At 36.5% G+C, this 23,812-nt stretch overlaps 1 protein-coding gene across 2 annotated transcripts; it reads right to left on the bottom strand.

Moving 5' to 3' along the window:
* Window positions 1-6,730: 6,730 nt before the first annotated feature.
* Window positions 6,731-23,564, bottom strand: LOC121428474 (negative elongation factor B-like). 2 transcript variants are annotated; one of them, XR_005971799.1, is made up of 7 exons: window positions 23,483-23,564; window positions 15,484-16,396; window positions 14,922-15,024; window positions 12,473-12,568; window positions 11,185-11,676; window positions 10,625-10,715; window positions 10,096-10,181 (listed from the first exon to the last, which is right to left on the bottom strand). XR_005971799.1 is itself a non-coding variant. In XM_041625102.1 (6 exons), the coding sequence occupies exons 2-6, from the start codon at window positions 16,371-16,373 to the stop codon at window positions 10,050-10,052; spliced, it is 1,713 nt and encodes a 570-aa protein (XP_041481036.1). In that variant the 5' UTR covers window positions 16,374-16,396; window positions 23,483-23,564; the 3' UTR covers window positions 6,731-10,049. The 2 variants fall into 2 exon arrangements, 1 of the variants encoding a protein (XP_041481036.1); XM_041625102.1 differs by lacking the exon at window positions 10,625-10,715 and having other exon boundaries at window positions 6,731-10,181.
* Between the last annotated feature and the right edge of the window lie 248 nt (window positions 23,565-23,812).

Genomic DNA, 23,812 nt, shown 5'->3' with positions numbered 1-23,812 from the left:
TACATTGATTCGTAATTAGCCTTGGCTCTAAATTGATTTCTTCACTTTTCCATTTTCGTCGATAGTGTGCAGCACAAGACCAATGCACATTTTTATTTAAAAACAGTGCTCTGGTAATAAAATAAGTGCTACATATTCTTAGCTACAATAAGACTAGTATTTGTTGCGTGCTGTATAATGCATAGACTCAACGCGTACTAGCGAATATTTCATCAAAGTATGATTTTTAATGGTAAGTTTGATTCAATAAAACATTAGTTATATATGAAAATTGGTCGCAGGTACCAAGTGAGTTGTAAGGAAAAAAATCACACCTCAAATCGCAAATTTTATGAAAGTCCGTTTAATAATATGAGATTAAACTGGCCACCCCTCTGCTAGTAAATAGGTAGAATATATATATATATACACAATACATGATATGCAATTATTATTTCGGAACGATCACGATGTAAAATGTTTATATATTCACACTGACTTTCTTTTTGTAAAATTATGATCTATTTTTTTCGGAGGGGGGGGGGGGTAAGTTTTGATGAAAACATATACATTTTTTTCCAGTGAACTTTGTATGACTTTATAACATTTATTTTTCTTTTAATTTAATTTCGGCTAGACCAAGTGGATGCAGCACTTCGTCAAAGAAAGGAACATCGAGAAACGATCCAAGATTATAGTAAATCAATCTATTATACATCGCGTCGCCGTCGCTATTACGCTCGGCGTCGCTCTCACACTCGTGCCAATGTAAATCTTGGAAACCTTGGTGAGTTCTGATTGTTTTTCTTCATTTGTTTCTTAAGGTACCCATGTAAAAAAAATATAATGAAAAATCTGAAATTGGGCATTTTGGTTTCTCCTCTCCGGCCAAAATTCGGACTCGGTCACTCATTCAATGTACAAGGTTATGATAATAACCTTGTACTCAGTTTTATCTCCATGTGTGGCAAAATAAGGGTAGCAATGTTTGGCTATTTTCTCTGTTTCTTTGGGGCAAATGCTTGATTTTTTTACACTGACAGTTTCCATTACACCTATTTTTTATACAGCTGGGCTCTTATTTAAATTTGATTCTTTATATCATTTTTTTCTTAATTAAAAATAGAGATAAAAAAGAGAATTTTCTTGCCATATTACTCTCCACCAATAGAGGGCGTACACAAAAATATGCCCGAAATTCAAATTTTTGAGCGCTCTGGTGAATACAAAAATTATTCCCAAGTTACTAATGATAAATAAATTAAAACTGTATGGAAATTAGTAATTTTGGTCACAAAATTGATATTTTAATGATTTTTTAAAGTGTGTGCTCAATACAGCATTGGCATCCTACCTGTAGATTATCCACAGGCCAGATGGTAGCAGTGAACAAGTAATGGGGATCTATATAACGATTCTAGCTCTCTGATTGGATGAATCATTCACTCTCCCGTACACTCAGCATGCTCGAGTGAGTGAATGAAGGCTTATGACATGAAGGGCCCGTCATATGTAACTGACATGCACGACCTTATTCCAGGCACTGCATGATAATACACCCCCCCCTTCCTATGCGGAGACTCGTTCTCTAAAGAAATGAGTTTATTAAATGAGGGGAAGAGCCACATGGGGGCGTGGTGGGGGTTCAATGATATTTGATCCGGCGCCTATTGCTCCGATGGAAAATCTGCACGTTATAAGCCAAACAGTAACCACCGGGATAAACCATAAACTCCATCATGGCTAAATAACCCATAATCCGCATTTTTACATTATTCTGAACCAAAAGCTGTTACAATCCTAACTCTATAGATACAAGACCGGAGTAAATTTCGTGTCACCGTGATGGGGGGGGGGGGGTCGTTACTCGACCGTACATTCAATTTGTTGGTCCACTTTTCACGTATTCAACATTGGCTAAGCCAAATTAGTATCACTTTGGTCTCATTTGGTCTCATACCCATTTAGTCTGAATAGGGATCTAATAGGCCTATATGGTCTAGGGGCCGCGGAACAGTTTTCAAAGGGGGGGAGGCTGCATGACCATGCAAAAAAATCACAATCTTAGGTCATTTTCACGGTTTTGTACATGGTTTGGGAAAAAGTGGGGGGGGGGGGGGAGGGGCTTCGGCCCCCCCCCCCCCGCTTCCGCGGCCCCTGTGGCCTACACATCATTTAGTCGGATGCCCATTTGGTCTAGTATCCACTTCGTCTTGTGGTTTATTACTTTTTATATGAAAAAAAAAGGTCTGGAAGGGTCTGTAATAGGCCCAGTGGCGGACCGTGATCAGGAGGAGACAAAGCATTGGAGGGGCACAGCATTGTTGACAAACGATACAGTGCCCCTCCAATGCTTGTCTCCTCCGGGTCACGGTCCGCCACTGAATAGGCCTATAGTTAATCTGTCACATATACTAAGGGGTTAGAGGCAATATATCCAAAATAGGTTATGCTTAGCATTTACTAAATGGTAACTGAATATAGACAACTGGTTCATTGTCGAAGAAAATGAATTATACCAGAATGAGGTAAAACGGAAACTAAGGTGCAAGAGAATGTTGATCAATTTTTAATTTTTGGGATTTTCCACTTGATTAAAAAAAATCACACGACTAAGGGCGAAGAGAAGTGGTAAATTTGGAAGTTTGCAAAGAGATGGCCAAACCAACATGATTTTGTACCCAAAGGCCTTAATCAACATTTTGGGAACAAAACATGCCATTATGTTCATTTGTCTTAAATACAAATTCCCTGGCGCCGTCTGACAAGTCTGATTAAAAATACAGGCATTATTCTTCCAGAGGATTGGCTAAATTTTAACCGACCATGAAAAATGTGCCCTAAAATCCTCTGGCAAACGAAATTATGCCATTTGACACATTAAAAAACCTTTTATGCAAAAGGCCCTGAAAATATTGGTCAAAATAAACAATGTAATGTAATAACCATATTGATATATCGACTAATAATCATAATTTTGACCATCATATATTGCTCAATCCATATTCATCATCGAAATCGTTATTTTGACCTATTTTTATGAGTATATAGCCTATACTATTTGGCATGTTAAGGATTTTCATTTTTATCTTTGTATCTTGTAAAGAACACTTCAAGTTTATATGCGATTTTTTTATTTGATATTTTCACATTTCATTTACATTTATTTCCTGATTTTTTTCTTCATCCCCCTGCATGCCTGTATGACTCTTTTTCTTTGTCTATTTCTCATTAACAGTGAAAGAGATTCCCGAGATTCTAGTCAGTGACAATGGTTTAGGAGCAGGTATTGACGTGAAGACTGGTCGTTTTGAGTTGTAGAAACGCAGAGCTCTTCAGGAGGACATATAGGAAAAGGCTCCTTGTGCGACATTTGAAAATCTTTCTATTGCCATTCTTTAACAGTATTTATGCTCTAGATACAATTGTATTTCATCGTTAAATTCTGCTGCATAATCAGAAGAATTATCATGAATGTTAAATAGAATTGATATATAGATAATTATTGTATTATCCAGTTATCACAAATTACCAATGTATGGCCTCTATCCAGTAGGTTATTGCATCAAAAGTCTGACTTTTGCATTTTATGTCACCAGGCAGAAGTATATCTGTCATAGAATTGTGTTAAATTTTGGTTTCTTATATAAGTGAAGTGATGAATATTTAAAAAATGTCAACGTTGCATTTTGTAAGACTAAACAATTTAATTGTTGAATCACGAACCTTCACTCTAAATTGCTCTACCATAAATTACGGACCGTTTTAGTCTGCTCGTTGCGCTCGCTCGTATTTAAATGCCCTTGTTGAGTGTAGTGCTGAATACTTATCTTTTCAAAATTGAGAAAATGCTCATGAGACGCTTTAGTGTTGCCTTTTCCTAAGACCTTTATATTTCGGTAAACTCTCAAAAATAAAAGTATATTCAACAACAATTTGCCCAAGAATAGATATCATTTTTTTGAAGTTTTTGTTATTGGAATGTCTGTTCATAAATCTACACCACCTCTGACCGGAGGCGTCGATCAGGGGGGGGGGGTGCGATTTTCGCCCAAATTAAGCATTGATGGGGACAAACATATCAACTTGCGCCCAAATCTTTTTTTTTTAATCTGTAGTATCCAATGCAAAAAAAGTACTATATAGAAAGCAATGTAAAACCATCGGTCTTGGCAAAAGCCCTACAAAAATGCTGTTATACATACAAAATTTTGCACGTAGAAAATGTTGGACTTTTTTTCCTCACTTTTCGCCCTCCCCATCCAAAACGTGGATCGACGCCTCTTCTCTATCCAATGATTATCATTTTCGCAATCAAGACTCGACCCGATTTGATGCTGTTATGACAATAATTTGTGTGTATGTGATGGGGCAGTTTGGAAGCAGATGGTGGATTTTCAAAATTTGTTAGGGCACGATATGGAAAGGGAAACCACCGTGGTCAGGGGCGGATCCAGGATTTTCCAAAGGGGAGGGGGCCGGATGTGTCTCCTCTGGATCCGCCACTGACCGAGGTGTCAGGTGTATATATATCTGGACGTTAATTAGAAGTACATGTATATTGTTCGGAAAAGAATGGAGATATATTTCCTTCGGGAAGACCTGAAGTCCTCTAAATTTTCACACCAACTGAATTTGGAAAGACTTCTTTCGGCGAGTACTCTGTGCAATTCTCGAGTGTTTCCGAACATAGTAATGTCCAGATATAGACTCGGTTGGAATGTTTGAGATCGTTGGAAAAATTGTGATACCCTCGGAGAAATGAGAAGTCATTGAGAAAGAATGGAAAAGGAATAAAGAACGAGAGGAAGATATTGAAAAGGAAAAAGGAAATGAAATTTTAGACGTATAAAAAAGGTTGAGAGGGTAGTAAAAGAGGGAAAGAAGTTCAAAGTGAAGTAAGAAAAGTTCGTTATAGATGGGGACGAATACGTGTATAGTAAGGCAAATATGGTTGTGAATTTTGAAAGGCCGGAGCGGGGTGGGGGTAACACGTCCCCAAAATGTTATGGGTTGGGCTATAGCTCCCCCAAGTTTGTTGAAGTGTTATATTTCGCGAAAAATTAGACTCACTTAGAATTAATATTGTTTAAAAAAAATTCATTAATTTCGATCGTAAAATAAAAATTCATGGGATAATTTTAAATTTCTAAGATTACTTGAATTCATTTCAAAAGTTGAAATGAAAGTCCATGAGCCAAGATGGGTTTTTTGGAAAGGAAAATGATGAAATGAGGCAATCCAAAATAACATTGGAGGCCACCTAATTGACTCCCATTTTCCCCCTTATTGATCAATATTTAACTTCACGTAATAAAATGTCTTTTTTTACATTTCTTGTAAAAACTACATATAGGCCTAGATGGTTTAAATAACAAGGTGTTTAAAGGGCAAGTCCACCCCAACAAAAAGTTGATTTAAATAAAAAGCGAAGTATCCTAAGAATAACACTGAAAATTTTTACCAAAATCGGATGTAAAATAAAGTTATGACATTTTAAAGTTTCGTTTAACTTCACAAAACAGTTATGCACATCCTGGTCGGTATGCACATTGGGACAATGATGACGTCATCCACTTACTGTTTCTTTTGTATTTTATTATATGAAATATTCTCATTTTCTCCTTATTGTCAATTGAAACAAAGATTAATACCTTCCTGAACATGTGGGATTAGCATTGTTTTTATTTTACATGGTTCAATCAAGTTGGTAAAATCTGTAAAAAATAAATTTTATATTCAAGCAATAAAAAAACAGTGACGGGCACTATCATCGACTGTCTCATTTGCATGTCACTGTAATGCACATACAACTGTTTTGTGGAAAATACGCAAAAGTTTAAAAATGCCAAACTTTCTTCGTTTACATCCGATTTTGATGAAATTATTGGCTTCCTAGTTGACTTTTCTCTTTTTATTCAAATCACAATTTTTCTTGGGTGGACCTAACCACGAGTCTCGCCTGATTTCGCGATCAATAAATTTTGCCGAAAGATAATTTGTACAAAGTGTGAACATAACTAATGCACAAAGAAATGAGAGCAATCTAATAAAAAACTTGACCTATGACCACATCCTCAACAACACCATGTAGCATTACCCAATGATCATTTCAACCAAGTGTGATCAAAATTGATATGGAAACATAGAAAATAAAACAAGTTGCACAAAAACCTAAAGGATGAATATGACCTCATATCATGTGACCTTTTGACCCCTAGATGACCTTTGTCCCCATTATCGTCATGGACACTGATGCTGCCTTATCCAAGGATCATGTATACCAAGTGTGAACATAATTGATGTAGACATAAAGTAATGAGACCAAGTTGAACAAAAACTTAAAGGGATGAACTTGTTTTTTTTTCACTTATTTTCTTATTAATTTTTTTTTTTTTGGGGGGGGGGTTCAGAGCAATTATAAAAAATCTTTGTTTTCGTCAATTTTCATAGGTCGCGGGTGGACAGGAGACCCGAAAATCCGTTGGAAATAGATCTTCCTTATTTCCCTTTAGTTCAGCCCTCCTTCCTGTTCTCTATTAGTAATAAAAAAATGACCATCCCTCAATCCCATTAATTTTTCTCTCTCCAATCTCTCCCCTCTCCCTTACCCTCTCTCTCATATAAATTTATGAACCATGTTCAAAATCCCCCTTTCCCCAAAACAACCGTTCTCTCAATATATTTTCTTGTCAAAGCTGCACTATCATATCACTCCATACTTAAATGTCACGAAAGCAAAATAGGAATGTACATGTTTTAGACACTTTCCTCACTTTATCAAGGTGGTTTTTAGCAGTAAATAACAACAAATTTGGGATGTTTACATATACAACTTGCAGATGATGTTAGACACATGATAAAACGAATACACAAGCGATAAGCCTGAGGCACCTGCAACACAAAGAAATACAATCAATATTATTTTGTAGTGGATTGTCAATTACAATCAACTGATATTTCCTTGTCTCAGGGTCAAGATTATAATCCATCCAGCAGCTCATTATTCAAATCAGAACAATATTCAATTGTACCTGAGACCAAAATCAGCATGAAGAATATGATGGGTACAATAACAATAATCCAATTATTCATAAGACATAAACTTTATGGCCCGTATTCTGAACACTGGTATAACTTAGACCATGGTCTAACTCTGTGCTAAAATTATGGGAAGCCAAAAGTGTCAAAATCTTTATTAAGTTGAATGTTTCTTATATTTACTGTGCGCTTTCCTGTTTCTTTGATTTTGAAGGCAATTATCTATACAAAATTCCTAGACAATTGAGAATGATTTGAGAGTCAAATGAACTGAAATATCCTATCTCTACTGATTTATTTCACAATTGGCTTTCCATACTTAAACCACAACTTTAAACCAGAGTTTGAATTAAACCCGACTTCAGAATACGGGCCCTATGATTCTAAGCGGTTAGAGCGCCAAGTGTGTAACAGATTTATTATTAGACTGGCCGTCGGATTCAATAAGTCATTCCTGCACACAATGTAGTCTGCTGTGCAAACCCTTCGCTCAAATTAAGGGGTCTGAATAAGCAGCCTACAATGCCATGTGTACTGTGTGCTATTCTTTGCATGATGAACCACTTGTTGATCAAAGTTTCAATCATGGTCTGCGCCTGCAGACTAATTTATTCCCTACAGGATAATGGCAACGTGTGGATTGACAACTGGCCAAAAAAATTTGGCCATTTGGGATTCAAACTCATGACTCTGATTACAAGGCAAAAGTCAGAACTATGTCACAGCTTTCAGACACAGCATCATAGATTTTGGCCCAATGTATTCATCCAATAGGATGGAATGGAGAAACAAAAATGTTGACATAAAAAAAAATCTTTTAAAAAATTGTGCAAAAATCTTAACATGATTGGCCCAAGTTGAAAAGAGAATGTGTAGAATCTCTTGGATTCTGTGTTGAAATAGTCAACTTGAAATCTTATATTGAGAAAAACAATTACCAGAGTACCTTTTTCATCATATGGATTTTGGAAATTAATTTTGATTGAAGTAATGATACAATGTAATAATAACTATACATGTACATCCACTTGTATAGAACAGTTCCTATATGCATATGTTCTTGATACTTGGTAACATACTACCCCGCTCTAGCCAAGCCACCAAATAGGCGCTAAAGCGTTCAAGGCATTTATCCTACCGGTTACCCGTCATGGATAATGATTTTCTCTACGTTGTTTTTCTATGATATCCACACAAAGAGAATACATGTTTTACCTGTATAGGAAAGAGTTTGGACCAAACTTCTGACCAATTGCTTGAATGCAGGACAGTCTCTATGAATTTTCAAGTGCTCTTAAAAAAAAGTGCTGGGTCACTTACAGTAAACTCTGCCGAGGTCGACCTTTCATACAGATAAAACAATCACTAAAGCATTTTCAAACTCGAATGTGAAAAAAGTATTAGTTTACATTCTTTTTGGTAATTGATTTACACGGTAAATAGTAGAATTGACCAGTATATGCCAGTAAAACATGTACAAAGGTTCAGCAATATCGAGGTTTGCAATCACTCTTAATGCCAATGACCAATCATGGCTGCATGTGCACTTGCTTCAAAACACAGATTCAATTTGGATAGAATCTCACTTGATGAATTATTTATTCATTTGAACATACACAAAAAAGCGTCCCCACGCTTTACATACAAGACCTTTCCACCCATGTGACAGAGGACAGAAATAAGTTAGTCTAAAGACTAACTTCTAATCTCAAATTAAATCTTATTGAATTACAATTACACTTGCCAGCAAGTGTTAAACCACCATGGTAAATCAGTAATACAAATTAATTACTCTCCAAGATATCAATGTATCACAATACATAAAATTACAAATGCACTGAAATTTGTATTAAACAGGATGGGGACCAAAGTCCCTGGGGATGGCGAGCCCCCCCCATCTTTCAGCCCTTTCCATGACTGAAGGAAGCAGATGATAAGATACACTGATAATATTATACATGTATTTGCCTTAGAATGTACATTTGACTTTCAGTATAAGGCTGCATAATACTGTCCATTGCATAACCTTGTCCCAAACATGTAAACAAAAATTAATACATTTTGACACCATCAACAGGTCAGGATATCATTTGCTTCATTCTTCCTTTGCAAATGTAGTGCAGTGTACACAGCTTTTCACTCTTACAATCACAAAGCAGAAAACACAGTCTAGAAACTGGGCCAAATTTTGCAATAGGATTTATGATAAGCAAATATGGAAAGGTCACGACATGGAAACTGTAAATGAAGAAAGTTGGGTTCACTACTTATCACCTCTCCCTCGAGCTATGATTAGTCCCACATATAGGGCTTTGTGTAAAGTCTTTTGCTGCTTAACCAAAACCCATCTGCTTTTGACTCTTTGGGGTATACGATTCAGAAAAAGACAATAGCATCACATTCATATACTCTCATTCCTAAACTGGCACCGATGAGCTTGACTACAATATCTCTCTTAGGTCACCTGGGGGCGCTTCACAAAAAATTAAGTGTGACCTCAGAGTCATGCTTAAAACTAAATGCCAAGTCAATTATTCACACATGATATGTAATGTGAAATCTTATTGATAAAGATGCAGTAGTGCATGTCCTCTTTGCATGATTTTATCAATACAGTGATGCCTTCTATACTGCACACAACTAGCAGTTTAAGTGCAACTCTCACACTCAAATCTTTGTGAAAAACACCCCCAGGACATAATTGCAGATATTGTACTTTGGAATTTCTCCTGCACAACATGGTCAAACATAATTCAGGCAGTTCTGAGCAAAAAGCCTGCATGAGATCTCCTGGCCTGGAGATGGTGCACATGTTCAGCTCTGGTTCATCCAAACACATTGGTTGTCGGCCACCAGAGCTGTGAAGACAAGGTCGCAGGGGTCGGACCACTCTTCAGTGGTGAGTCAATGGGCTCTGGGAGTTTGGGACATATTCTGGACTGCACGTGTGAAGAGCTGATCTAGCCTGGAGTTGCGCACAGTTTCAATTACAGTTCAAGCACAGTGGTTATCAGTCAACAAAGCTATGTTCATAACGGTGCAGGGGTCGGAACACTTCTCAAAGGTGAGTCAACAGGCTCGGGGACTTTGACTGGACTGGGTTTATGGGAGCTAATCTTCTCCATCACTGTGCCATACAGATCACGTACTGCTTGGCTGTGCTGTAGATGTAAAAGAGAACATACACGTAAAAAAAAGACAACGCATTATTATTGGAAGACACCGACAGGGATAAATCATCTTACAGAATTGAACTTTCATTGCATATTCTTGATGCCAAACATGAATAAAAAAAAAAAGCAATTTACTTGATTGGCTCCATAAACTTTGACAGCATGGACCCTGATATAGTCAAAGTTTGAAGTAGTTTTACCAAATAATCCTTCAGTTATCATGAGGATTAAATATTTTCACATACATGTACACATTGACTTCTATGACCTTTGAAATTTTTATTCTAATACAGCCATGTCATTGCCACTACTTTGTGTGTAAATTAAACGAAAAAGGAAAAAAAAAAATTAAGTTCGAAGGTAACCAATTGGTCCTCCAGTTATCTTGAGATATCTAAATATGTGTTATTCTATGTAATGACCTCTGTTACCTTTGACCTTATGACCTCAAAAGCTGGTTAGCCCACCTGCATGCACAAGCCAAGACTGAAGATGATGATCCACCACAGATAGTTAGTAATCCTAAGAATGAGTAATCTATAGGTTAATAGTGATCGCTGCAACCTTTGACGTTATATCACTTGAATATGCATGTGATCCAACTTGCCAAATGTTGAAGTTTTCCTGCCAAACGATTCTTTAGTGAGAATAAAAACAAGCCAGGTAAACAACTTTTGTGACCTTTGACCTTGACGTTACTCCCACATTACATCAGTGTCACTCCATGTTGCATACACAAACAAACTTGATCCATTACAGTGCTCACTGCAAGAACCAGCAATGTCAGGTACAAGAACTTTGTGACCTTTGAACTTGTGTAGTATGATCAAATCTACTCACATCGCTTCTTAAAAATGAATATATGTGCAAGCTTTAATTCATTGCAACACACCAACAAAAAGAAAGGGTCGATAGATGACTCAGCTCCAGCGTTTTAAACGGGTTGGAGACATAAAAATAGTAAAAAAATCCACAAAACAGTATGTTTTACCTCTGGTTTAGGTTCAAGGGAATTCTGTAGCTTAGAGAGCTTAGCTGCCGGCAGCTTATGAAACACAAACTCCATCAATCGTAAAGAATGCCTTGCTACATTCTCCCTGGATGCTCCATGAAGCAAAAATCCATCAAAGACTATCTCACAGAAGGAATCGGACGAGAACTCATCCAGGAGTACAGACAACTGGGCAACAAAAGGGTGTAGGAAGATGTCATTGAATGATAAATCCCCTTCCATCTTGACAATGTTCGGGAGGACCCTGGCGAGGGCATCTTTGTTCCGTTTACTGGTCACATGCAAGGCATAGTACAGGATGAGCGTTGCACCGATCTTGTTCCTTCGTATGTACTTGAGGAGGAATGGTGGAAGTGTCTTCAGGTCCGTGTCGTCGCCGGTGTCATTGAGACGGCGGTTGACAATTCTCATCTGGTCATCGACGAGGAGCGACATGAGTGCTGGCAAGAACTTCAGGACGAGATCGTTTTCCTAAGACAGGAAGCAAGAATGAGTATGGGTATACATTTTGAATCTTGGAAAATCTAAATACATGCAATATCTTTTGAATTCTACCATAAAATGTAGATTTAATCTCTAGACCAATACCCAGTATTTGATCTAAGATTGACCAGTAGGGGGCCCATAAGGGAACCCACATATAAAGTTAACAGTCATCACTATTCTTAAATCTTTGCCCGCTTTGTTCAACTAGAGTCACATACAGCAGGCTGCCAAGTTCAACTCAATTCACATTCTATTCATAATACACACAGAGTACATTAATTCTATTGTTCATACACACATACACAATAGTGATGCCTGCATCGCATTGTACTGTGTATACACAAAGCTTTTCTTTACAATATGAACCAATCAAAACCTATTGTGAGCTGAATTAGCAGAGCCCATCCTAAACCCCTCTTCGGGTTGCAGCTTGAAATTAATGTGGTGCTGGAATGATTCTGTCTGTGGTGGGCAAAGAGCTAACTTTCCAAACAATGAGCAAAAAACAAAATTTAAGAAAAAAAAAATTGAAACTGCATCAACACTCCTCCCTTGACTTGATGTCAGTGAAGGGGTGGAGGGGAAATAAAATTTAATAATTTTCCAATTTTCTATTACCTTTTTTTTTTTAAATTCACTTTTAACCCCCTCCCTCCCCTTAATTACCGCTACATGATATGCATCTATCTACAGTATTTACTTTGTACATAGTTAATATTAATATTTTGGTGACTCATAATATCTAACATTGTAACAAAAGAAGAAGCAAGATTAAACTCACCAACTTGGGTTCTCTAAATCGTTGGCTGTCCAACATATCCCAAGCACCAAGACCAAGCGAGAGCATGCGGAGAAGAGATGTCAGATCTGGACTGTCCTGTACAAAATTAAATAGAAACAAAGTTTATGACATCCATTTCTCTTTACTTGTATAAAACTACTCTACATCTAGGGTGTGTTTCATGAAGGATCTTGTCTATGATTTTTTTGAAAATTTGTTCTCAGCCAATCAAATGAAATGAGTTCTGTAGCTTATTACCAATTGTAAAATGCTCCTGGACATTCCTTATCAGTGAGGAGCAAAACATGCAGAATTCCTGTTTTTGGTTCATATCTGTCTTGACTCATTGGGCTCTAGACTGGTGAAATTAAACATCCTTGGTAGTTGTCCATCAATTGGAAATCCATTATAACAAACAAATCCAAACTACTGTACCCTTAAAGAATGAAAAACTATTTGATACGAAGAAGAAACTTTGATAATGGGTAGTTGGGAACATCACTGGTTCGGACAAAAGATAGCGCACAAAAATCTTGTGTGCCATGACCCTCGATACACAGAGTAATATGCAGCAGGTCAGGTGCTCACTATGGGGAAGCTATTGATAAATCTGACTTTAGTCAAATCAGTGATTTTGAGCCTAACACAGACACTAAAGTTGTCTACAAAAAGCTAAACAGCTTCAGTACTAGCAGGGGAATAACACGGTTGTGGCTCGAATCATGAGAGTTTTTGAATGTGGTCGATACGTGCTAATAATTCAGGGTATTGGCCACGGCCCCTCCAAATAATTTGGGTTCAAAGGGTTAACCCTAACAGGACTGGGCTATTTGAGATGTAGAGGACTGGGGTCATGATGGCCCGCCCTTCTGATCTCAGCCGCTGTTTGCGCCGAAATTTGGCATGCACGAACTAAATGCTAGTATAAAAAAAATTCTGAAAATAATTGTTTATTTATTATAAATAAAAATTTATTCATGAAAAACATTATTTGCACATTTAACACCAAACTTCACTTCAAGTTTTCTTCTTTGTTTTTTGCAGATGTCATATTTTTAATTAAATCTAACTTAACCCTATATAGTCCGGGGGGGGGGGGGGCGGCCCCCCGGGGGCCTAAAAGGCCCTCCCTCGACATTTTTCGCGATAATTTCTAAATGCAAAAAAATAATACGCTGAAATTTCATGACTTTTTTCTTTCATATCTCCCGCACAGTTTGAGACCCTGTTTGTGAAAATCGGGGGTACACTTGCGGAGATATAGCACATATTCGTGACCAATGTCACCGAAAATGGCAATTTCCATTGACTTTTGTGTGTACAAGGTATGAGTTTTACAAGAAGTGTTGTCAGACGTATGTTTTTTTTCTGTTTTTCCTCACATAACTTTCTTTTGGGCTATCACCAACTATTCTAGATTTAAAAAAAACAATACAAAATAGAGATTTCAAAACAAAGAAATACATAATAAATTAAAAACAAAGAAATACATAAGAATTTGGAAACACAGAAAGAAACAAGAATATTATCGAGAAAAATTAGCATATGCGCATAATTGATTACTATTATAATCTAATAATTATACAATTTCAATACAGTTGAGTGAGCCGTCTTTTAGATTACATGACTGGCTACTAACATGCTTGATTCCATTGCATTTTCTCAAAAAATGGGGGGAAATCTACAAAAAAATGAAAATTCCTTGATTTTTTTTTAATATTTGCATAATTAATTAGATAAATAAAAATGATAATATCACAAATTTGACAACGCATTCTTGTAAAATCGGTTGATAAACGACCGAGATCTGAGGGGGGGCCTAATAGGCCCCCCTCCCCCCGGGCTATGCAATTTCAAAATACATGTAGCCCGGGCTATATAGGGTTAAAGGTTTCCACAAAGAAAAATTGCAAAATCCAATTTTTTCCATATGTATTTCTTTGTTTTTAGAATTTATGTATTTCTCTGTGTTTTCATCTTTTGTTTTTTTCAATGGAAATTATTACAGACCATTTAACAACTAAATTAATTAAGCAGACCAGTTAGAACGAAAAATAATCACCCTTTTATGAATTTCATCATAGACTTTGTAAAAAAAGTATAGAAATTAGTCATTTTTGGCATGGCATTGTCTCTCAAAAGCCACGTGACGTTGCGACACTATACCCGCATTTCGCGAATTTGGTCTCAAAAGTTGCGCGAGACTTCAAAGAACAAAGTGCCCAAGTTTTGGGGCACTATCTTTTTGTGTTTCGGTAATATCAACCCAAGCGTTAAGGGGGGGGGGCCATCATGAACCCCCAGTCCTTTTAGGAATAAAGGTCAGAGGGTGAACTAAGGTCCTGTAAAACAGCATACATGTATGTCCACTGAGTAAGCGCCCCTGTTTAAAAAGAATACATGAATTAACATACTACACTGTATCATACTTTTCTTGATTCGTACATACCCTTGGAAGTTTGTCTTGACTGATGAGGCTGGTCATGTGACGAATAACACTGGTTGCTAGAGTGTGTACAGCAAAGGGATCGCACAGGATCATAGATAGGTCACTTTTAAAAAATAAACAATTCAGAACAGACTTGGGGATAGTATTTCATCAACAAAATTCATACCTTAGGATCAAACATTAAACTTTGACAAAAATAACTGAACTTTGTGTGATTCCTGTTCTTATCTTTTGAGAAACTTCTGTAAAATTGCTGACTGATATAAATCTCGAGTACAGATTGGGTGATGGTCAAGTACAATTCACACATTTCTTCCTTTATTTTTTTACTGCAATTGATCAGATAACAGTATGATAAATTCATAGGATCCTCCCAACATGACTAAAATTCCCTACCTCCCTAATCCCATTAAGAGAGTAAGTGACAGCAATACATAAACATCATAGAATGATAAACTTTTCAATATACAGTTGCAAAAATACTTTCCCATCCTATTAAGTTAAAAATGATTAGTTTGGAGAAAACTTTGCCTTATTTGTTTGGTGATTGATTGATGCTTACCCAAGGACTTGTTCCTGTCCCCTTCGCACACCATCCAGGAATCCTTGTAACTCCTTGGCCTTCTTATCATCCACCTGTCTATCCCTAACACATGCATCTAAGGTCCAGGTAAACTTGTGGCACGGATCCTCAGTACAAATTTCATGGATCTCCAAATCATGTAGAGACATCAGTAGTTCTGCTCTTAGTGTACAGTAATGCATGTTCCTGGTGCTGAGGAAGAGTGTCCGCAAGAATTGCAGCACCATGTCAAAGAGCTTCACACTCTTCCCGACCATTTTTGTGAGTTTTTGGACCACATGGCCCTGCCGTCTCATCTTTGGTGACACAAGAAAGAACATCTGAGAGTTCACTGCCTCGCTACCAAACAGCACCGACTCTTTATTCTTGATGTAGTCTGTGAGGAGTGGTGAGACCTCGTCGCCGAAAAGAGACGGGTTCCGCTGCCAGATCTGTTGCTTCACCTCGATGGAGGCCACATCATAGAGACTCCTGTCTTCCACAAGAACTGTCAGGTACTTCTCTGGAATCTTTGGAAGACATTTCATAACAGACATCACCACGGGTTGGATGCTCTTGACCCTTATCAATGGAAAGCACTTTGAGAGGAGATCCTCTATAGTCTTGAAGCGTCCCTTGGTGTCACTGTTTGCAAGCTCCTGCGTCCGGGACATGAGTTTCTCGCGTAATTCTTCCATGATAGAGTGGTGAAACTCAAAACGTCGAATCATGTGGAGATCCAAGAGAGGAAGGGCAGGTTGGAGGGTTGGGAGGAGGATGCCATTTTCCGACTGGAAGTCCTCAATGGCCTGGAGGGGATCTGTACAATTGGTGAGGGCCTCCCGAAGGTGTATACTCCCGGCGATACCCACTTCCTCAAATCCAGACATGTTGTCAAGCGTGCTCACCGAATCTGCATGGTTACAAACACATAGAGGGCAATCAAGCCAACTTATAAAAACTGACATTATATTGATAGGGATATAAGCAGTATTTGTTATATTGTAGTTTACTTCTTGGGCATTTTTTAATTGAAGGCCAAGTCTACTCAAACAGCTAGTGGGCTTTAAGAAATGGATGAAATTCAAACAAAATTGGATGTAAAATAAGTTACATCCTGATGAATATGTTGATGGGAGAGCCAAAGATGTCAAACACCATGAAACCTTTGGAGAATCAACCTAGATTATTGCCACATTATCACTGTCACATTTCAAATGATAAACACAAAAGAATGTGACATCAATGGCTCTCATTTGTATGACAAGTATAATACCTCTGCTATTTCTAATGCATTTAAACAATATTTTATCAATATTGTAACTGAATTGAAATATCCTGTTGATCAGGGTAATAATTTTAATATGAACTTTTGTAGATATTTGGATAGAAATCCAAGGTCTTGTTTTTCAACCAATCACTTGTACCGAAATCATTCATACTGTGTCAAACATAAAAAGGGATTGCAGTCCTGCGTATGATGATATAAGTATTAAGGCTATAAAGAAATCAATACATATTTTATGTCAACCCCTTTGTGCAATATTCAATCAGTGTTTAGATCTTGGTATATTTCCTTATAAATTAAAGATTGCTCGCGTTGTTCCTATATATATATAAATGGTCTGTGTAAAAATGTTTCAAATTACACACCCATATCAGTCTTGCCAATTTTTTCAGAGATTTTAAAAAAGTGAATATATTATACAGATATTGCCTAGCTAGACTTTGAATATAACATTTCCTCTCTCAGACGGAGTTATATTTTTCCCAAGGGAAAATATTCTCCTGAGGGAAAAAATAGCTCCGGAGGGGAGTTGAAATATTATTACAGATAGATAGACCAGGCAATATCTGTTATATTATATAGTTTATGTGGATTCCACATCAGAGATACATGTAGCATTCATCATCTGGCTGCCTGATTAACCCAAAATTCTTGCTGCAGCTCTGATCCATCTACGTCATAATTGAACAATTTCGGGAAGTACATAAAGCGTGTTCTTCAAGCAATCAACGCGTCAACACTAGCGGGTACATCAAATAAAGTACCTGATTACACGTAACTTGTAAGCAACGAGTGGCGTCACCTTAGTGACTAGAACGCTGCAATTGATTATACAATATACATGTAGTTATATTCACTGAGGTGACGTCAAAATCTAGAATATAACAAATGCGATCCTCGCAGCTATGGTCACTCAATGGCATATTGACCTATCACTGATTCAAATCTACACAACCTATGTAATATAATAGATTATTATAAACAAGTGCAATATTTGATTTTGATTTATTGTTTCACACTCCAAAAAAAAAAACATACATCTTGAACACAATTATGATAACATGATGACAAAAAATACATAGTTGTAGTATTTAACAAAGAAATACAATTATGTGAAATATGAGGAACCTATTAAAAGCAAAACTTGTAGACATATAGGTTCCCAGAAGAATATTTTCAAGGATTAAAAACTCCTAAAGCAATGAAGCAACATAAATAAAATGAAAGTAATCAATACATTATAAAGAGTTCTACATGATAGTTACTCGAGCAAGGCGCTTATCCACTTGCATACGATTGTAAAAGAAATGTTTTCAGCCTACATTTAAAAGAATATAAAGAGGGTGCCTGAATAACTGAATTACATGGGTGTCTAAATTATTCCAAAAGGAAGGCCCTGTAAAAGCAAATGAATTAAGGGCAAGAACAGTGCGCACTTGGGAAATGTGGAAATTGTGTACTTGTCGAGTTGGGTAAGAATGGATTCCTTGATTTTGAAAAAGCAAATCAGAGAATACACTTGGTAATTTCTGTTTATTTAGTTGATACATAAATATACCAACAAAATAATAATATAAATCGGTTACTTTCAATAACTTGTTTGAATAAAATAGCGGATTATTATGAGCCAGAAAGTCAGAAGAAGAAATTAGCCTCACGGCTCTTTTTTTATTTTAAGTATGGATTCAAGTTTTGTCTCGGAGGCATTTCCCCAGGCTAAAATTCCATTATTCATTAGTTTCATTTTTGAGAGCTACATGTAGGCTCCTCTTAAAATCTAAGATCTTGTTTCTACGGCATTTACTATTACCCTTTGTGATTATTTAATTCCATATGCCGAAGCAGACTATTTCTATTTTACTCAGGTACTTTTTACTGCTGGCGATGAGGCCCTTTTCAGATTTTCCTGTTTTGGAGCCGGAGATTCACCATTGTCATCTTGCATTCATGGCGCTTCCTCCATCTTTAGCGCATTGATTTCTTTGAAAGGTGAGTTTCACAATCCGTATGCCCATGAAAATGTGTTTTTCATGACTGTTTCTTCTTCTTCTTCTTCTTCCAGTAGTGTGCATAAACCTCCACGGAGTATCGTCGCACAACAGAATTTTGAATTCTCTTCTTTTGTCACATCATGGGCACTGACGAAAAGTGTGACTTTACCTTTCATTTTTGAGAACTACACTCCTTTTAAAATCTAAGATGTTATTTCTAGGGCATTTACTATTACCCTTGATATTCAAGAATCTATTAATTCTTAATTATTTATTCATTAATTTAATTTATCCATAGATTTTTTCATTAACTCCTTCACTTATTAAAATAAATTCGCAAATAAACTGAATTGGGGAAAAAGATTTTTTTAGTTGAATAAATGAAGCATCATAAACATATGGTTGGAACTACCCCTTATTGACCACCTTTTTTCTAAGCATCATATCTGCAAAAATATTTATCACTTTTACCTAATTTTTGTCTCATTTGTGAAGAAAATTGAGCAGATCAGATTCCCATGTTTAGATCGACAACTCCAATTCTATATCGGCAAATAACGAATGGGACGATATCACATTCTTTTGAAATGACCACCTGCTATACATGTACACTAAGTTTACGGCCGATTCTGGTTGTGGTGGAGAAAATTTTTGACTCTCCCAAATCAGATCTATGATGGCACATGATTCGACATGTATGACAGATATTTGTTTTACAGTCGTTTCCACTCGGATTTCTTGGTATGAGCAACTTACATTATGATCCCTCTTTTTCTCTTGTAAAATTGATTCTTTTGTTCCTATGGACACTGCGCCTACTCTCCCACATATATCGTTTGTAACGCGCGCAAGGTGGTCAGTTTCAAAAGAAGTGGTCTCACTATACATGAACAAATAAATCAGACAATAGATGAATAAAATAAAAAACAAATCAGTAAATGAAAATAACTGAATCAATGAATAAATAAATTAAGAAATAATAAAAGAATAAAAAGAAAACAAATGAAGAAAATAAATATTAATCAGCGAAATATACAGGACCCTCGAACATGTTAGTCGTTTAAATGTATTAAACAGGGCCTGTATTTATAAGGAGTATAACACTCATTCAGTGAACAAGATTATGATATAAATAACTGTGTTACAGTGTTAGTAGCTCCAACCTGGCTTGTTCTCTGTTAACTCCGTGTGGGGAAATAAGGTTGGCAACGTTTGGCTTATTTTTTGACACTGTCAGTTTCCATTACATCTACCGGGTACATCTATTTATCGTTCTTGTTGTTATCTTGGGTTTTACGGGGCATACCATCCAGATGTATGAACATTTACGCCTATGATTAATCATAAATATGATTATAACTTGGCTCCAGTCTTAATAGATAAATTGAATTCTTTTCTTTTTTCTAAATTGAAAATAGAGATTGGAAATTACAATTTTCTTGATATTTTACTTTCCACCAATGAGGGCCTATACACCCCAAAATATGCCCAAAATTAAAGTTTTTGAGCAGTCTGCCTCTGGTGAATACAAATATGATCGCCAAGTTACTAGGCCTAAATGTAATGAAAAAAAAATGCAATTGCAAAAACTGTATGGAAATGAATAACTTTCTATTATTTACTAGGCCTATGCCTACTGGCAGATTGGTAAAATTTTTCTTACACAAGTGGTATTTTAATGATTTTTGTTTTTAATTTGTTGTATAGATCTACATGCAGATTTCCCAAAGGCAGGAAGCTTGCAGAATCGTAACAAAATGGCAGATCGAGACTGGGCCTGGGGTAGAAGGAGAGAACTTTTCGATTTTTTGAGGTTTCAGTTTGTGCCCAGATATCAGGAAACTGCCACTCGTTAGACTAGACCTTCATCCATATAATCGTGGTAAGTGCTTGATTTCTGTTTTAACTATTTATTCGGAGAATTATTTTGACCATACTTCACGCTAGTCTCGTGAGTATGGTCAATTACACGGTAAGGTCCAGGGGCCTGTTGCATGACGAGATGAGCGATATGTAGGAACGTCCTAGGACCATTCTTCAGAGATAGGAAGATTGGCGACAAATCAGCGCTTTCCGTTTCACGAAGGCAATTTTGTCTTCCAAGTCCGCGACATCGTTTGACATCGATATTATCGGAAAAATATTTAGTCTTCATCGTCACCTGAACCTTTTATTTCAGAATGATGACTTTTCATAAACTCATTTATTTCAATAAAAGGAGATCAAATGATGTTTTATTTATTACTGATTGTAGAATTGATGTATGGAGCTTACTTTATGAGGTAAAAAGAGAAAAAAACTCAAAGATTCACAAACATAACTGAATAAAATCGAATTTTTCATTATTTCCCTTATTTAGAACACGGTGTCCTTTTAGAGACACCTTTCATTGATATTTCAACGAAAGAGACCCTTGTCTGGTATAAAAATTGATTTAACTAAGTAATTTCAACATTTTATTAGTTCAATATTTTGTATTTTTATAGAATACTTACATTTAATTGCAATTTTGCAAATTATGCGTTAATATGTTATTTGTTGAGGTAAAAATAGGGTTTGAATGGAGTAAACAAAATCAACAGTGTCTGATTGTACGAGACTAAAAAGGAAAATATGAGAGGCTGCGTGTGAAAAATGTAGTTTATTTATTTGATTTGTCAGATATAACGCAAGAAATACGAGTGTTTATACCTCAGATGCATGATGAGTAACGGAAGACAAGGAAAATATGAACATTGCTGCAAACATGGCCAAGTAAATAAAGTAGTGCTTTGCAATAATAATTAAAACATAGAAAAAGTTGTGCAATCCACAATGGAGAAAATAGTATTAACAGAAATAATGCTAAAAATTACAACGATCATAAACGTTGGTCATATCTAAAGTTGATCACTTTAATTTTTTTGAAGTTTATATAAGAATATAAGGTTTAAGAATATACAAAATATATATGTACAATATTTCAAAGTTAAGTAAGGCAGGAATAGAGACTACCGTGATCCTTTTAACATGACATAGGAGCCGAAAGGGGCCTACCCTACGATTTAAAATGTGCCTCTTTGTATGGATTTTCCATAATATTTTATTTGATGAACTTATCTTCATTTGTAACGATTGTGATGGATTCGTTAGCTAAGCCTAATCTGTATCTTAGAATTTTATTAGCTATTTTGATACTGCAGATTTTTGTTTTGTGTCACTGTTTCACATCTCAAGTTATCCCAAATCCAAGAATTAATTTTCATTGATTAAAATTAATCTCATCAAAAAATAATGTTTAACATCTTAGTTTTGTATCGTTTTTTTGTTTTTTGTTTTTTGCTTAACGCTATAAACATGCCTTTTTTCCTTATATTATTTCTTTTAAAGAAGTTTGTTTTCATGTTGTTGAATTATTTATAATGAGAAAGCATGAGGGGTCAGAGAGATAGTGTTGCCCATTTCGATAGTTCAAGTTTATTTTTTTTATGGAAAAGGGGTGGGGATATAGGACAGAGGGAGAATAAAAGAAAACATATTTTAAAAAATATTTGGGCCTACATTACCCCGGAGAAGTTAAAATGACATCCGTTCGCGCGTTTTTGGTCGTCTAGTCGACGTGAAATTGATGACAACTAGCCCCCATATAAAAGATAACTTGGCGCCATCCCAGATAAAATCCATCATCAACCCCCTAAAAATATGTTTAAAGGTGATATGTCAGAGTGGCTTGCCGTAAACGCGTTTTCTCTCAATGCCGACGGTGGCGGGCGGTGTGCAAAGAAGATCATGCCTACGTCACTTGTTCACTGCTACCATCTGGCCAGTGGAGAATCTACAGATAGGACTATGGTATGCCAATGCTGTATAGAGCACACACTTTAAAAAATCATTAAAATATCACTTTTGTGACCAAAATTACTAATTTCCATACAGTTTTAATTTATTTATCATTAGTAATGTGGGAATAATTTTTGTATTCACCAGAGCGCTCAAAAACCTGAATTTTGGGCATATTTTTGTGTACGCCCTCTATTGGTGGAAAGTAATATGGCAAGAAAATTTTCATTTTTTGATCTCTATTTTTAATTAAGAAAAAAATGATATAAAGAATCAAATTTAAGTTAAGTGCCAAGCAGTATGAATTAACAGGTCTAATGGAAACTGTAAAAAATCAAGCATTTGCCCCAAAGAAAAAGAGAAAATAAGCCAAACATTGCCACCCTTATTTTGTCACACATGGAGATATAACAGAACAAGGTTATAATAACCTTGTCCTTGACTGTTCAATGAATGAGTGGCCTACGTAGGACATGTCTGGAGCGGAGGTGTCTTTCCAAGGACCATTCTTCATATCGCCCAAATCGGCTATGTGAAACAGCTGAGCGATATCTCGTTCTTACGTAGAATGGTTCTACGAAAGACCATTTCATGCAACAGGCCCCTGGGCTACCGCCCGCTACGCGGGCGGGAGTTCCCTGGGTTATGCACTGCGCAGACTTCGCTTCGGGTACATGTACCTTACCATAGGCCTACATGTATTTGAACGACTGGGACCACAATGAAGAACCTAATTGACATTAACGTGCAACATCTGCTACAAAGATTGAATGATATTTATTCTTCAAATATCCAAAACACTTTCATATTAGCAAAAAATAAAGATCTTTAGTGAAGGAATCAATACAATAGAATGATACAGAATGAAACGTGGTATTGACGAAATTAAAACTAAACGAACCTGACGTAATTTAGAGAGCGTGCACTTTTCTCGAAGATGGCCGCCATGGGCCAATTTCTGTTAAGCGCATGCGCCATAGACAGAGCTAGCGCGCGAGCGAGAGATGGAGAAAAAAAAAATAATAAGGGGGGGGGTAGCAGTCATTTGTATTGCTGCATAATAACCCCCTAAACAGGTTTTTCGCGGGCTTCATTTACACTTTTGGCTTCTTATATAAGTTGTCGCCAGAATATGACCCGAATGAAAAGCTTCAAAACATACGCGTTTGACCCCGCGATTGACCATTGACGGTCAATTTCAAAACTACCCTTTTTTTAATCGGGAGCTAAT

The sequence above is a fragment of the Lytechinus variegatus genome, chromosome 15 (genome assembly GCF_018143015.1).
Source record: "Lytechinus variegatus isolate NC3 chromosome 15, Lvar_3.0, whole genome shotgun sequence".
Taxonomy (NCBI): Eukaryota; Metazoa; Echinodermata; class Echinoidea; order Temnopleuroida; family Toxopneustidae; genus Lytechinus; species Lytechinus variegatus.
This window is presented reverse-complemented; position numbering and strand designations above follow the sequence as displayed.